This window comes from Callionymus lyra, chromosome 4, assembly GCF_982586985.1.
Source record: "Callionymus lyra chromosome 4, fCalLyr1.hap1.1, whole genome shotgun sequence".
NCBI classification, from domain to species: domain Eukaryota; kingdom Metazoa; phylum Chordata; class Actinopteri; order Syngnathiformes; family Callionymidae; genus Callionymus; species Callionymus lyra.
Window position 1 is genome coordinate 25,598,087 of NC_141821.1, and position 15,503 is coordinate 25,613,589.

At 37.1% G+C, this 15,503-nt stretch overlaps 1 protein-coding gene across 1 annotated transcript; it reads left to right on the top strand.

The window, feature by feature from the left end:
* Positions 1-1,263: 1,263 nt before the first annotated feature.
* On the top strand, positions 1,264-15,401 carry tfr1b (transferrin receptor 1b). The gene is made up of 19 exons (XM_087789424.1): positions 1,264-1,347; positions 5,418-5,466; positions 5,530-5,716; positions 7,755-7,956; positions 8,046-8,183; positions 9,563-9,647; positions 9,711-9,833; positions 9,907-9,996; positions 10,079-10,218; positions 10,586-10,749; positions 10,827-10,946; positions 11,104-11,189; positions 11,426-11,489; positions 11,549-11,616; positions 11,687-11,754; positions 11,923-12,013; positions 12,691-12,918; positions 12,988-13,137; positions 13,786-15,401. Exons 2-19 carry the CDS (start codon positions 5,434-5,436, stop codon positions 13,996-13,998), a joined length of 2,250 nt encoding a protein of 749 aa, XP_087645550.1. The 5' UTR covers positions 1,264-1,347; positions 5,418-5,433; the 3' UTR covers positions 13,999-15,401.
* The last annotated feature ends 102 nt before the right edge of the window (positions 15,402-15,503 follow it).

The following is a 15,503-nucleotide window of genomic DNA, read 5'->3' on the forward strand; positions in this document are numbered from 1 at the left end:
TGCACTCAACACTTCGATTTTATGTCATTACAATCTTCTTTTTTTTCTCCCTAAATGTAATTGAACGTGTTGGGAAGTACAACGTCATCGTAAATATGAATTTACTTTTTCGTAACCAAGAAAAGGGACTATTTAAGTTATAGAAGTAGTAGTTTTTTTTAACCATCATTTAATTAATTATATTTAAAAATATATATTCTTTATACTCTAATGTAGTCGTTTCTTTGTATTATTAAATAAATAAATACATTTTTTTTTAATAAATAAACTCTTTCGTACCACCACGTGACACATACTTGTGTTCGCTCGTACAACGTCACCACTTCGTAAATATGAATATACTTTTTGGTAACTAAGAAAAGGAACTATTTATTTATATGGAAAATAAGTTAGTAATAGAAGTAGCACCTCAAATTTGTTTTTTAACCATAATGTAATTAATTATATTTTAAAAACGATCCTCTTTATAATATAATATAGTCGTTTCTTTGTTGGTTTTTAAGTATCATTAAAGAAAAATGATATTAATAAATAACCACGTGACACATATTTGTTCTTGCTCGTACAAAGACGCCACTTCTCTTGAATGACATTAAACCATTGCAGGGGCCAATGTGTCAAGCAAGTAGGTAAGATCCCACACAATTTGATATTCTTATGATATTAATATGACAACCTTACCATTAACATACGGTAGTTTATTATTTCGATTTTTTTCAGCTGTATTGCAATTGAACACATGGTATGACTGGCCCCTTGGGGCCCAAGTAGATGAATCATCAAGGAGTAGCCTGGTCCTGATCAAAAATATATCTTACTTACAATTACCATCTTGGAATATATTTTCTAATCCATAACTAAATAAATTCAGTAAATATAGATAGGAACAGAACCGACTCATACTTTCCTTGACGGTATCCTATAATACATTTTTTATTCCCATTTCTATAATTTGAGGAAGCAACAGTTTGATCGTTATATTGGCACAAGTCTGACATCACCTGGTATAATGTTGCTATTACACACTGATAGATAAACTCTAGATAACGTGCACAATGTGACCCTCTCTCTCTCTCTCTCTCTCTCTCTCTCTCTCTCTCTCTCTCTCTCTTATTAAAGTATATAAAGAATGATTTAAATCAATATATAAATTCATAAAGTAGAAAGGGGGTTCGACGCCCGCGACGTTTGTCGATTCGTCCGCTCCTGCTGATCGACGTAAGCGTACGTGACGACGTGAAATGAAGTGACATTGTGACGTAGCAGGAAGCGCTCTCTTCACAGTGACCGGTGTAAGTAGGACACACGTTCTTTGACAGGGCGACACAAAAGATTAGCAGCGGAAAGGTTTGTTATTTCCCCTTCAATTATTTATTTTAATAATGTTGTAATAAACTGCATTGTCGTGTTTACCGCTGGAGAAAAAGACGAACGTAAACGTCACACTAGTTAGTGGTACATGCATGTCATTTAATTTACTGTCTATTTGCCAATTTTATATTTTATCATGACACGTTTTATAACAATATTATTGTTACTGTGAAGATGAGTATCGCTAACTAGAATCTGATGTATATTTTAATTTGCTTCTAGGAGAAAAGAAAAACGTGTTTTCTTTAAGTAACTTCATTAAAATGGATTCCCTTTGCCCACAAGAAACATATTAATGGTGTTTATGCAATTATTAAAGAAATGATACAAGTATAGGATAAAATATGATGGACTATAAAACACGTTATATTTGGAGAACAAGCAGCAGGAAGTGAGGTTCAGGTGCAAAGAACAATCAATCTCTTTGAACATGACATGATTCACATGATCGTGTTTATAGTATTTGCTTTAAAATTGTTTTTTGATAGAAATAATCTTAACCTTTTAAAATAGTATTAATAAACTGCTAGTTGATTCAAATTATTATACAAAATCATGAACTTGCATGATGCTACAGTGGAGTTGTGTAACTAAAAGAATATTTCTGTAAGTTTTCTTTCTTTGATGAAATGTTTTATTTGGTTTGACACAAAGTGAGAGTCCTTTCTCCCGTTAATTTGATCGTATCTACTTTTATTGAAAGCCTCAGCTCATGTTGCATCATCCGAACACTTGAAAGTGGCACTACTTCCTGAACAGAAGCATGTGCACCTGACACGCTTCGAACAAGGAACCTGCATGTTTAGGAAACAAAAGCGACCATCAAGATTGTCAGGAGCCGTCAGGCTGTCGTGTATATAAGCTAAACATAGTGTGTCAACTTGAGGTGTGACATAACCTTCTTTGACTTTCCGTTGACTTTTTTCAGGGAAAATACCGGTTAATCAAGATTTGATTGTTGTCTCTAGAGCTCAAGTTGTTTTCTTAGTATCTGAATATGGTAACCAATGATATAATCTGTTCCGAAATAATTCACTTGATTTTCTGGAACTCCTGTTGTGTTATCAGTTTTATCTTGCCCTTTAAAGTACATACTTTATTGAATATTGTTTTGATTGTTTAAGCGCTTTGTGACCCTGGTCTGGAAAAGCGCTATACAAATAAAAAATACTTACTTACTTACTATAGATAGATAGATAGATAGATAGATATAACTTTATTGATCCCTCTGGAGGTATCCTTCGGGAAATTGTGCACACAGCAACACTGACGATAGATTCGTAAAAATCAAAATAAGAACAAGAACAACATTTCTATGAAAAGAAAGTGCAAGATAACATCAATCTAAGTCTAAAGGTAAAGAATATAGATCAAAGACAAAGGATGCAAAGATTAAAATAGAAGAGTCATACTTTCACTCCACTCCAAACTCGGAACTAATAGCACGAGGAATGAATGAGTCCTTGAGTCTATTAGTGTTGCATCTGGGAAGGAGCATTTGTTCACTCCATCTGCTTCTCTGTTCACTGATGAAAGTGTTCAGAGGATGACTGTCATCCTCCATGATGGACAGTAGCTTCTCCAGTGATCTCCTCTCAGCAAATGTCACCAGTGAGTCCAGCTTCATGCCAACCACAGAGCCAGTCCTTCTGTCAATCTCAAGATATCTCAAGTGCAACTCTTTGTAAAGATGATGATAAAGTTAATATGCATGTATGTACTGTATATATATATATATATATATATATATTCCTTTCCCCAAAATTCGTAAGTTCATATTTATCTGGATAACATTCGGATTGACAAACAAATTTATTCTTTAAAGCTTATTATTATACTTTCCATTTCCCAATTGACATTACATCAACATGTATCAAAAGGCGACTTTCAGATATGCATCAAAGTATGTTGTCTTTTTGTATCGACTGATAACTTGAAGATGTTGTTGATTAGATTTAGCTGAGTTATTTGTGTTTCCTGTGGCTTTGACATTTAAAGCTTCACTGCTTCAGGAAGAGAACGAAATGATATCTCACCTTCATACGTAGAAGTCAATCGTATTCAAAGCCTTCACTCCCCTTTTAATTTGTTCCGACGGGTACATGAAACAACATCTGTGTACTTTGCGCAACTTTGAATGGATATTCTTGTTCCAGCACGTTGTAACAATGGTGTATTGCACCAAAGGGCTTTCTTAGCATACTTAAAATGGCTTAAATTAATAAATACAAAAAATAAATCAAATTCTAAGTGACAAAGTGGGATTCCGAAGTAGACCTCTAGAGGGATTAATAAAGTGTATCTATTCATTTTTGGGATTTCACACGAAATTCCATTTCCTCCTGAAATTGTTGGTTTTCTTATATTGGCTTGTTGCTTAATACATTCGAATGAAAATACATTTAACATGTGAAGGACTTCACTATCATAGTTCGGGGGCAGGAGTGGAATAAAAGTATCATGATGTTCTATTCTATGTTAGTCTTTGTATCCTTTGTCTTTGTTATTTTTCTTTGATCTATGTTCTTTATCTTTAGACTTAGATTGTATCATCTTTTCTTTATTTCTCTTTGTTTTTGTTCTTATTTTATTTTGATTTATATTTTTTATGAGAAATTGCTGTATTTTCTGTGGCTATATTTCCCAAAGGAGACCTTCTGAGGGATCAATAAAGTTTTACCTTACCTTACCTTATATTGTCAACTATAGTTTGGCCATTGCCTCCGTTGAAGATACCAGGATTATATTTGTGATTATATTCTGCCTTGCATTAAAATGGGCTTTCGCCTAACTTTGTGTTGTGCAGGCATTTGTTCTGTCTGTCACCACAAACCCACACCAGTTCTGCTCTGATGATGACTTCCTTTTATTCTGACTTTTTCTATGCAGCAGGCAGTAGCTGTTGTCATTGGGTGTGCATCTCTATAAAGGGGGGGAAGGGGAAATCTATTGCTCTTTATGACAAGGAGTAAAAACTTAATAAAGAAAAATTCTTATTTCCCTCATCATGATGATGTTCTGAATTTGTCACTTTATAAAGTTCTCCCCTGCCTGAAATCTTGGCGAACAAGAGCTTATGAGATTAATTCATTATATTATGTTGTAATAATAGTCTTCACTCTGCTTCCACCCAGCTGTGATTATGCCCCACTTTGTTTATACAATCATAGTGGGTGTGGTTGGGATAAAAAAGATTTCATCTCCAAATAAACTAAATGTTTTAAGTGGGCGGGGCTTCAGCACATTTTGTGATGTAAATATGAAAAGAGAGTTTTGTACAAACACACACACTGATGAGTACAATAGAGGTCGAAGATCATTTTAGTCTCTTGGTTGAAACCATTAGTTGCCCTTGAAATGATTTATTTTTTATTTTTGAGTATAGATATTTCTTGTAATCTATACTGTATATCCATTCTGTTTGCTTTGTGATAGATAGATAGATAGATAGATAGATAGATAGATAGATAGATGAACTTAATTGATCACTCTGGAGGTCTCCTTTGGGAAATTGTTTTTCCAGCCAGCACACAGCAACACAGATGATAGATTCATAAAACAAGAAAGAAGTACAATAAAAAGAAGGTGCGAGATGACACAATCTAAATGGAAAGATAAAGAACACTGCTCAAAGAAAAATAAGTTTTTTCAACAACTCTAAAGCAGCGTTAAAAGCCCCTTTCAGTTATCCATGGTACAAATAAACTGCTTTTATTTTGTTCTAACTATATTTAAACTATTACATAAGGGTCATGGGTCTCATAGCCAGACCATGCTGTAACCCCAGTTCTACAAGATTGGGGAACATTACTGTAACAAGACCATTTTCCATTCAGAAAGCAGGGTTACTACTCAAATGCTACTTTGTATAAATCGTGTAAAAAAAAAAACCTCTCTAGATGACTCTCACACCTACATGTTTGTGAGCACACTGTGGTCCCGTTCAGTCTGAGGTACTGAATAGTAGCTCTGTTTGAAAATATGACGCCCTTACAATCACTCCTCAATCCTTCTAGTCATTCACTTTCTTCTCCGCTGTCCCACAGGTTCATAGCACCGCAGATGGATCGCATCAGGACTCGGTTTGACGACATGGTGAGTCGGTCTCATTGTTGCCTTTCATCAAGTGCTTCGATAAACTTGTGTCTTTCTTTCAAGATGAAAGCTCGTCAATACATGAGGTTCTTTCGTAAGCCCGAGGAGGAGGAGAATGGAGACCGACACGTTGAAGTCAAACTGGAGGAATCTGAGGATATTGATAACTCCCCCATCCACCAGCCACAACCTCAGAACCGACGGTCCATTCTCTATTTCGGTTTGGCCATGATGACCATCTTTTTTCTTGGTAGGTCATCTTTTTTTACAAGAACAATACAACTATAGCACGGCTCCAGAGTGCACCCGGATCAGGTGGACATGCGCCCAGAACAGTTTACCTTTCATTTAACAAAACCTTTCCTGTATTATAGTATTTTGCTATAGTATTTTACTTTAGTTTGTTAAAAAATGTAATTTCAAATGTATGCAGACCTATGATAATAATGGTGATGGTGATGCAATTATTATGTCTATTAATGTATATAGCCTTTCAGAGTCACATAGTGCTTTACATAAAAAAGAGTTCAAAACAAACATGAGTCGGTTCATCAGGACAAACTGTAGTACATCTATATACAAAACATTTTTATGATAATTATCTATGCTTAAAGTTACATTTCACTTAAGATTCAAACTTCACTCATTTTCTACTCACCCTTATGTCGACTAAGGGTTGAAATTGTTTTCAGAGTAATCTGTTCTTTTTGGAGACAAACATGTCGGTTCATTTTAATGTAGCGACTGGAGCTCAGTTGTCTTGGCCTTCATCTTCGTCCAAAAAGACACTTAAAAACATCCATATACCTCCATACTGCTCGTATGTAATGTCTATTAAAGCCTCGACACGAGAGCTTTAGGCTGCGGGCCTGGTCATCCACTAACAACATAGATTTATTTAATTTTCTTGGAAACAATTCCTCATATTTGGAGGTTTTTAAGTGTTTTATTGGAGGGAAATGGATTACTCCAAATAATCTCAACTCACATGAGGGTGAGTAGGTTTGGGTGAAATATCACTAACTAACATTTTATTTTAATTTATAGTTTATTTAAGATATAGCACAAAGGCAAACAAATAAAGTGAACATTATATGGAGTATTATTTATATTTAAAATCAAAAGAGGTTTTGGGGTTCCCAGTGTTTTCTTTCCTGTGGGAAACGGGTCCAAATAGATCTTTGAGTTGTAAAAGTTGCTGACCCCCTTTTTGACCTAGGGCAGTGCTCCTAGGTCAAAAAGTTAGTCTGGAGACCTGTATAGCTCCACATAGGGCTGGGTAAATGTTCAGAAATGGAATATGACCTCCTAAAAATATAAAATAATTTGATTATTTTACCGTATGTCTTTCTCCACCAAGACTATTTCTTCATTGAGAACACTTTCACCACGTCACATTAGCACACCCTTGAGGGTGGTGCATTCAAATCACACTTTCCTTTCCCCAGAAATATCCTCCAGCTCTTCTCGGTGAACACAGTAGAGCAATTGTGAGCAATTCCAATGCTTATGAAATTACTTAAAATATGGTAGGATGGTCATTTATATTCCTGGAAATGATTTTTCAACAGTTACCAATAGGGCAACAAGAAAGGAAGCACAAAATTAAAGATATAAAGATGGTTATTGTATGAACAGGCTCATGAGCTCCATGTTGGTGACACCTGTATTAGAGAGACCACTTGATCTTGGATCTGCTAAAAAGCCCTATTGTACATGTGAGGAACATCCTCAGAAAGTGGCGCCCAGTCTAAGGGAGAGTCCAGACACCCTTTGAATCTTGTTCATTAACCAAAGTTCGGACCCATAGACTAGAGTCCGAACATGGTGAAGAAAAGCTAAAGGACAAAGGTCTAGAATAACCAGTCGATCCATGACGGATCGATGCAGAGATCTCATGACAGAGCAGAACCAATCGTTAGAACCCGACCTCATGGAGTTGAATTACCGTAACAAAAATAGACATTTAACTGAAAAACCTGACTTGCATCAGTTCTTGTTGAGTCAAACTATATCTAAAATGGTAATTGTTAAATAACCACTTCTGAGGATGTACGTCTAGTTTTAGTGACACTAATAACGACTACAATAAAAACGGTTCTTGTAATTCACTCTTACGCTGGATTTAATGAAGAGTAAAATAATTACATTATAGTTATTTATTTTTTCTATGTCTTTCTTTTTCTTGTTTATGAAGTATGCTGTTTATGTAATGTTCAATAAAAATATAATTTTGAATAATCGTGACGTCTTTCTTAATCTTGCACTTTGTTAACTCCGTCTTCCAGGATACCTGATGGCCTACCTCATCCACAGGAAACCAAAAATCTCACTGGTCCCCTGCGACTCAGTGCCCGAGCTGATGAAGGCCACAGACATTCCAGAGTCTCCAAAACCCGCACTTCCTGAACCATTCCAGCTGAGCTGGTCCAACATCGCTGATCTTTTTACCAAGAAACTCAAAGACGAGAACTTTGACAAAACCTTGAAGTAAATCATTATTTCATGTTTTATCTGTTAATAATTGGGTGTCTGTCATCAAATCAATTACTATAAAACCAAATGTTTTTATTTTGCAGGGACTACGATGTTCCCAGGCGAGTCGCCGGCACCAATGATGACAAGGTTCTGGCCCAACGCATCTTTGAAGAGTTCAAGAGACTGGACATGAAACCGTGGACAGACCTTCACAATGTTCAGCTGCAGGAACCAGACAGGTACATGTGCTGTTACCTTCAGATCTTCTTAGACGTGATAGTAATGTCATCCTATTTTACACAAATATTCTATGTCAGTATATTACAGTGAGTAGTTTATGTTCTTTTTAAAAATTATCCAATTTTAGTTAATAGTCTAGTTGGGCTTAAATTGAAATTGTATTCAATGGTTTTAATTTAACCCGCCTTGATCTGTAGGAATAAGGCTTGCTTCCTCTACTGGTAGTTAATCTCACCACATAAAAACACTTTTGTTACAAATTGTTTCTCCTAAATCCAATACATTCATCAAGAGTGAATCATGAATTCTATTCTTTTGTTGAATGTTTAACTGACTGAATGTCAAGCACAAAAAGACTCAGACTTTCTAGGTCCAAGGTCAAATTTCTTGTCCCTTTCATTTTAAGTTGGCATATTGTTATAAAGTTGAAAAAAAAAAAAGTTTACGTTACACAGTCAAAATGTGTAATGTGGGAAATGACTAGATTTAAAAAATGTGGCAAAAATATGAGTCAGACATTTTAACAATCTACAGCCACAATATCAACCATTTGTTTAGTACAAAAGTGTTATTCTGCTTAAGAAAAGACTTGAATATTTAACGTTAGTATAGATATTTATATACTTTCTCTGAACTTAAGTCATAATAACCCATATATTTTAAGAGATAACGAGTGTAAAAAAACAAAAAAAACTTTAGTAATTTGTTGACTTTCAAGTCCTATCTTGTCGAATGAGGGTGAAGCAGGAGTCTTCTCTTAGGTGCACTTTAGAGCCCCCTGATGGACACAAACTGAACGCGTATACTCTTTAAGATAAAATGACAGATTTAATGAGTGGAGCCTAAATGTACATCTATATATATTAAAAGAATACATTTAATGCCGTCATTACAATGATTTAATAGAATCATTTGAGCCAATGAAATTCTTTGGGCTGATATACAAACAAGAGAATGATTCTTAACTGAGAAAAACGGTCAATAAAACTAAATTGACAAAACTAAGAATGCTGTGATGTTTGGTCCTTTCTTCTCATAGTTCATTGAGTAAGTCATGTGTTTTTGGTGTGGCAGTCTAAACAGTGCAAGGCATTATCAGGTTTTCCTTGAGAAAATAGAAGATTAAAAGTTTTCAAATGGCATTTAGAAAACATTAACATTATTTTTATATAAAACTCTTTAAATTGTCGGCATTATTTTTAAATTTTTCATGAAACGGTTGGCAGGAGTGTTGCAATGCTAATGTTTCTTTATCGTTTTATATTCACCTGGTTAAAGATGCTCATTGATCATTTATAATTTTTCAAAATCTTCAATCAGGCCAGTTTTAACTTGAAGTCGGTCTAAAGTGAGTTTAATGAAACTTTTTTTTCTCCAGAAATCGTCCCAATTTGATCACTTTTGGTGAAGAAGTGTTCAAACCAAATGGTTATTTTGCCTACAGTGCCACCGGAAAAGTCGAGGTGAGTAAATTGACATTTAAAACGATAAAATAAATGGACCTAATGACACCTACCATTGTTCAGGGGAGGCTGGTGTACGGCAGCTATGGTTTTCAAGAGGACCTGGATGTTCTCATGAAGAGCAATGTGGAGCTGAAGGATGCCGTCCTGCTGCTGAGAGCTGGAAAAATCACGTTTGCTGAGCAAGTGAGTTTCACTGATGTTCTCCCATGTCTCCTTCTATTGATGTTTAATTCCAACTGTTTCCTTCGGCATTCAGGTGAAGAACGCTGAATCCAGAGGAGTCGCCGCCGTTCTGATCTTTCCAGACCCTCAGGAGTTCACAACTGACACAGAACTTTTCGGACATGTAACGTCACACTCTGCTGTTATTGGCGTATCTCCTTTTTTTCAGCAGACCTCTGATCTCTTCGTGATCTCTACCTTTTTAGGTCCACCTGGGCTCTGGTGATCCCTTCACTCCTGGCTTCCCGTCCTTCAACAACACTCAATTCCTGCCAATTAACTCTTCTGGGCTTCCGAAGATCCCAGCTCAGACTGTGACGGCAGTAATCGCTAAAACTTTGCTTCAGTAAGTCGGTAAAGTCCTCAATCGATGATGAGTGGAAAACCCTGTAAGATTTGGGATGCGATGGGGAAACCTTCAGGCAGTTTGCTTCCACACATTTCACTTCATAGATCCCAGTAATGCTCGCAAACCTATAATTAATCCAATGATTAATCCACATATTTGGAACAAATTCAAATAACCTTTTACAAAACCTTGAGATCAGATGACTGCAAAAAATAATGGCGCTAACCTGGATAAAGGTTCTTCACAGCCATGTCTGAGATGTCTGAACTCAATTTGAAAAAGACGATGCACAAAGCTTGTATTCCAGTAAAAAAAAAAAAAAACTGTAGTTGTCCATCTAATTCAAATCTTTCTTCTGCCTCAGGAAAATCGGTGGTCCTGCTTCTACCTCTAACTTCAAAGGTGGCATCGGAGACGTGAGCTACAGTCTGGGCGGCACAAAGAACATCACGGTCGAGGTCAACAACGTGTTGATCAATCGAGGCGTTAACAACGTGTTCGGGGTCATCGAGGGGAGCGTCGATCCTGGTCAGACTCTTCTCGCACGCCTGGAATTTTTGTTTTGCCATCCTGGAAATAACTTGTTCTGTACACATGACCTGCAGATCGGTACATTGTTCTGGGAGCACAAAGAGATGCATGGGGGTGCGGTTACGCCCAGGCCACGGTGGGAACGTCGGTGCTGCTGGAGCTGGCCAGGGCTTTGCAGGAGATGGTGACGAAGGGTAACTACCACTTCTTCGAAAAACTTGTGTTTCCCAGAATTTTATTTTGGTTCAGTTTCAAATGTTACTGCAGTAATTTAGATTGACTCAAAATGTGGAATGTATGAGATGGGGGGGAACCTCCTTAACTTTGTTTTCTTGTCTATTGCTTCATCAGACGGAGTCAAACTCAGGCGTAGTCTGGTGTTTGCGAGCTGGAGCGCTGGAGAATACGGAAGCGTTGGTGCCACTGAATGGTTGGAGGTGAGTCGGCAATTGCCTATTTCAGTTGTAATTGGAAATCGCTGCTTAAATCTTTCAACTACTGTCCTTGAGTAAATGACCTCTACTGAACCTCTCATCGTTAGGCCTGGGTAACAAAAAACTTCATATAGTGTTGTATTTCCTTTTTTTTATACGCACTTCAATGCCTGAACATTTTGCAAGAGTACATTAGATTATTTTCAATGTGCTCACTTGAATATTGCGCATGTGTTCAGGCCTACATGTCCTCTCTGGACAAAAGAGTGGTCAGCTACATCAGCCTGGACGGTGTGGTCATGGGTACGTACATCACTGATGTTCCTCTCATCAGAAGGGTGATGATATTCTATCCCTTAAAGGTCGTGGGAGTTTCATCGCCTCTGCCAGTCCACTGCTTCACAGTCTCATGGAGAAGACCATGATGAAGGTAATGTCCATCCTGCTGACTCATCAACTTTTCAGATTGTGTTTAATTTTTCTACTGCCTGAACCCACAGGTGGACAGTCCCACTGGCTCTGGAACTCTGTACAAGCTGATGGGAGAAACTGACTGGGAGTCCAAAGTGTAAGTAAAAAGATGAGTTGCAGAGAGAGGTCACATGTCTTAAAATTCACAATAGTTAATTCACTATTTAACAATAGTATGATTAATCTGTTATGTTTAAATACAGAAAAGTGAATGTTGCATTATGTTGTCTCTCTTTGTAGTAATGACTCTCTCTCCATGAAACAGAATCCGACCAATGTCACTGGACGACCCCTCCTACCCATTTGTGGCTTTCTCTGGCATTCCATCCATCTCTTTCCACTTCATCTCTCCCAATGTGAGTCATGACATCCAATTCTTGATTTTAATATATATCCAAGTATCACTCTTGATTACCTTTTCTAATCATGTTTCTATCTTAACGATATGTGGAATTAATTGTATCATAAAAATGTGTCACTTTGAGCTGCAGTTTTTTAAATGTTGTAAATTCTATTATAGTTATTTACACAAAGAGATGGTACAAAGAAACATTATTTAATTTTTAATTAAATGTATGCATGTTTCAAACTGCTTGTAACAGGGCAGGAAATTAGCTAGATTAAAGAATCAGCCAGCCTACAGAACAAGAACAGACATAGCCAAGTTATTTATTTATTGCTAGAGCGCCACCTAGGTTTAAAGCATGTGCAAAAGAGTGTGTTTACTCTCATTTATAGCCAGATTTAATGAACATAACTATCTTTAATGTTATTCTAGAATTTTTGATCATTTAAGAGACCTAATGACCAGAGCAACAATTTCGATTTTTCTTTTTCTTAATTATCAATCTTATTGTTAACACTTTCTTTCTGCCACTTTTTTTCACTTAATTCTAGCCTTAAGCCTTAATAGCAGTACTTATAATCACCTTAAAAAAATAAAAATAAATGTTTGTATATATATATATATACACATCTTAAACCGTTGAGAAGCAAAAGTGTCTTCACAAAAGCACTTTTATAATCCTTGTAGACTGAGGTGTATTCGTATTATGGAACCAACCTGGACAACAAAGATCACCTCAACTATCAGACCAACCAGCGCACCAGCCAGCTGTCCATCCTGGCGGCCCAGTTTGCCGGACGGATTGCTCTTCGTCTGGCCCATGACCATGTGATCGATCTAAACGTGACCAAATACGGCAGGATTTTGGGCAAAGCAGTGTTCGACGTTTACAAACGTGTCAACGAGCTCTCAAGGGTTTGTACATTCACTTTCAAGTGTGGTATTTCAGCTCTTGACTCTTGTATCTTCCTCTATGTTCTCCAGTCAGGAGAGCTGAAGAGTGTGAATTCCAAATGGCTGACTTCCGCACGAGGATCTTTCATGCGAGCTGCCTCCGACCTCAACCTTGCCATCCTCAACACTGACGTCAACGAAGCAGAGGCTTGTCGCATCCTCAACGACAGGCTCATGCGTGTAAGTTGGTGTTGAAGACTCGGTCGGATCTGTTCTGCCGGAGCTAGAAGCCTAGATCTGGATTCTTGTATGGCTTTTGAACACAAGAAAAACACACAGACACAAGAAAAACTTTTCAATTTCAAATCAATTGTTTTAAAACTAATGTTTCACTTAAAATAAAAATAAAAAAAGGAAAATATTGCTTTTTAGATATATAACTTAAAATAAATCAACCAATGATATGTGGATGAGTTATACTAGAAGAAACATGATGTCAGTAAACCTTATCTGCACAGCTTCTTACACGCAAATGATGCATTCAGTGACATGGTGCGTGTTTAAGAGCATAGGATTATTTCTATAACTAAACACAAGACACTTTTTAACAATTGCAATAGTGAACAATCATGCCCTTATCTCAGTCTTGAGTAAGGTTTATATTATGGGTTTGATTAGTACACTGTTGTCTGTACTTATTTTATTATATTTCACACTTGTTTTTTATTGTTTATTTGTGGTTGTAATGTATTTTATACCTGTGTTCCTACTATGTTTAAATTGAAACCATCTTTTGCCTCCATACATATTAGTGATTTATATTGAAGATATTTTATATAAAGTATAACAATGTGTAAACTGATTTTTGTCTCATGTCCTTTCATATAGGTTGAACATGGCCTGCTGTCTCCCTATGTGTCCCCAATAACCACACCATTCCGCCACATCCTGCAGGGTCGTGGCTCTCACACTTTGTCTTCCATCACTACAACCAACGACGTGGAAGAGCTCCGTGTCCAGCTCGCTCTCGCCACCTGGACTCTGCAAGGCTGCGCCAACGCCATGGTGGGAGACATCTGGGACATCAACAGTGCAGCCTAGGCTTCAAGCTCTGGCTCTGTGTGTGTGTGTGTGTGTGTGTGTGCGGGCATGTGTGTGTTAGTTCAATAGATGTAGATGTGAAGGAGCTTCAATGTCAGCACTTGATCTGCAGAGGGAACTACTGATGCTAATGTTCACTATGAAAAACCTGAGCCATGACCCACCCACCCTTGTTTCCCCTTTTGTGTCTGTCAGCGGCCTCAGCTACTTTTGATTTTGTCTTTTCCTTTTTTTTATTATCGGAAGCAGTGTCTTCCATAATTATGACGGTTATACTGTCTGATCCTTCGGCAGCATCTGCTACACAAATGACTCCCTCAACTGTTACTTACTGATGGAGACCTGGTTATTTGAAATTTCCTGCATTACGCGACTCCTCGTACAAAGCGACAGAAATGAATCGAGTTCGATCCCAGGAAGCATTGTCAGTCAAGTGTGCACTAGAGTTGATGATTTGCATTATCGGGAGCAGTGTCTTCCATAACTAATACATTATCGAGAACAGTGTTTCTCATAATGATGAATAATGAAGGTAGTTTTTATCTACCGAGTGCGTGTGTGTGTGTGTGTGTGCTTGGATCTGCCTCTGACCACTTTCATGTGTTGCACGACCGGTGTGTCGAGGCCTTTGTTTCAGGATTCATGTCTGCTTAGGTGTGTAAAACTGGGTGAGAGTGTATTTGTGGAAGTGATTACCAACCAAAGTGGATTCTTTCCTTTTATACACTCAAGCACGTGTGTTTTGTTTGTTGTTGTGGTGTGCTATCTCTTTTTGAGAGTTTTTTTTTTACATGTGTATTTATCGGGAGCAGTGTCTCTCATATTTCACTTGGAAGAGTGGAACAACTTATCGGGGACAGTGTTTCCCAGAGTTTTATACTTGAAATATTTATTTGTTACACTTGCTCTCTACCCAAGTGGGTCCGGTTTAGTCGTTACACTGCATCTTTAGCCGTTTCCTCCTGCATCGCTCTTTAAATTAGGGATTGTGTGAAGCTGTACTTGTGACGGAATACTTTTCTTTGTCAAGGTTCCCATAGAAACCATGTGTTTTGTGTAAATGACCAACAAATATGGTGCAAAAATGATAAAATTCTATCAACAATGCGTTTGCGTGGTACAGACCACCAAAAAGAATTCACGGTTGCTAACTTTCAAAGTGCTCACATCTGTTACCAGATAGAGCTCAACCGGCTTATCAAGATGGTGAAAAACAAATTTTGGTGTGTATATTTGAGAATCAAAGTTACAAATGTCTCAAAATCTATGATTGTTTTTGGAAGTATGTTGGAGTCTTAAAACTGTAATCTCTGAATTATTGACTCGTGGTTGTTGAGTTTGTTGGTTCTAAACGCAATAGTCTTCTCGTCATAACCACAAAATAAAAACATTTCTGCACTTGTCTTGGTGAACTGTTTTTATTTATTTACTTATACCATTTTTATTGCCACAGCTTTACAGAATGGCTGTTGAAGGTTGAGTAATTACATTTTAAGAGTAAGCCA

Coding starts and splice junctions, on each gene's coding strand:
- tfr1b (XM_087789424.1), top strand. CDS start 5,434: ATGGATCGCATCAGGACTCGGTTTGACGACATG. Junction 5,467..5,529: donor GGACTCGGTTTGACGACATG/GTGAGTCGGTCT, acceptor CTTTCTTTCAAG/ATGAAAGCTCGTCAATACAT. Junction 11,490..11,548: donor CCTGGACGGTGTGGTCATGG/GTACGTACATCA, acceptor TATCCCTTAAAG/GTCGTGGGAGTTTCATCGCC.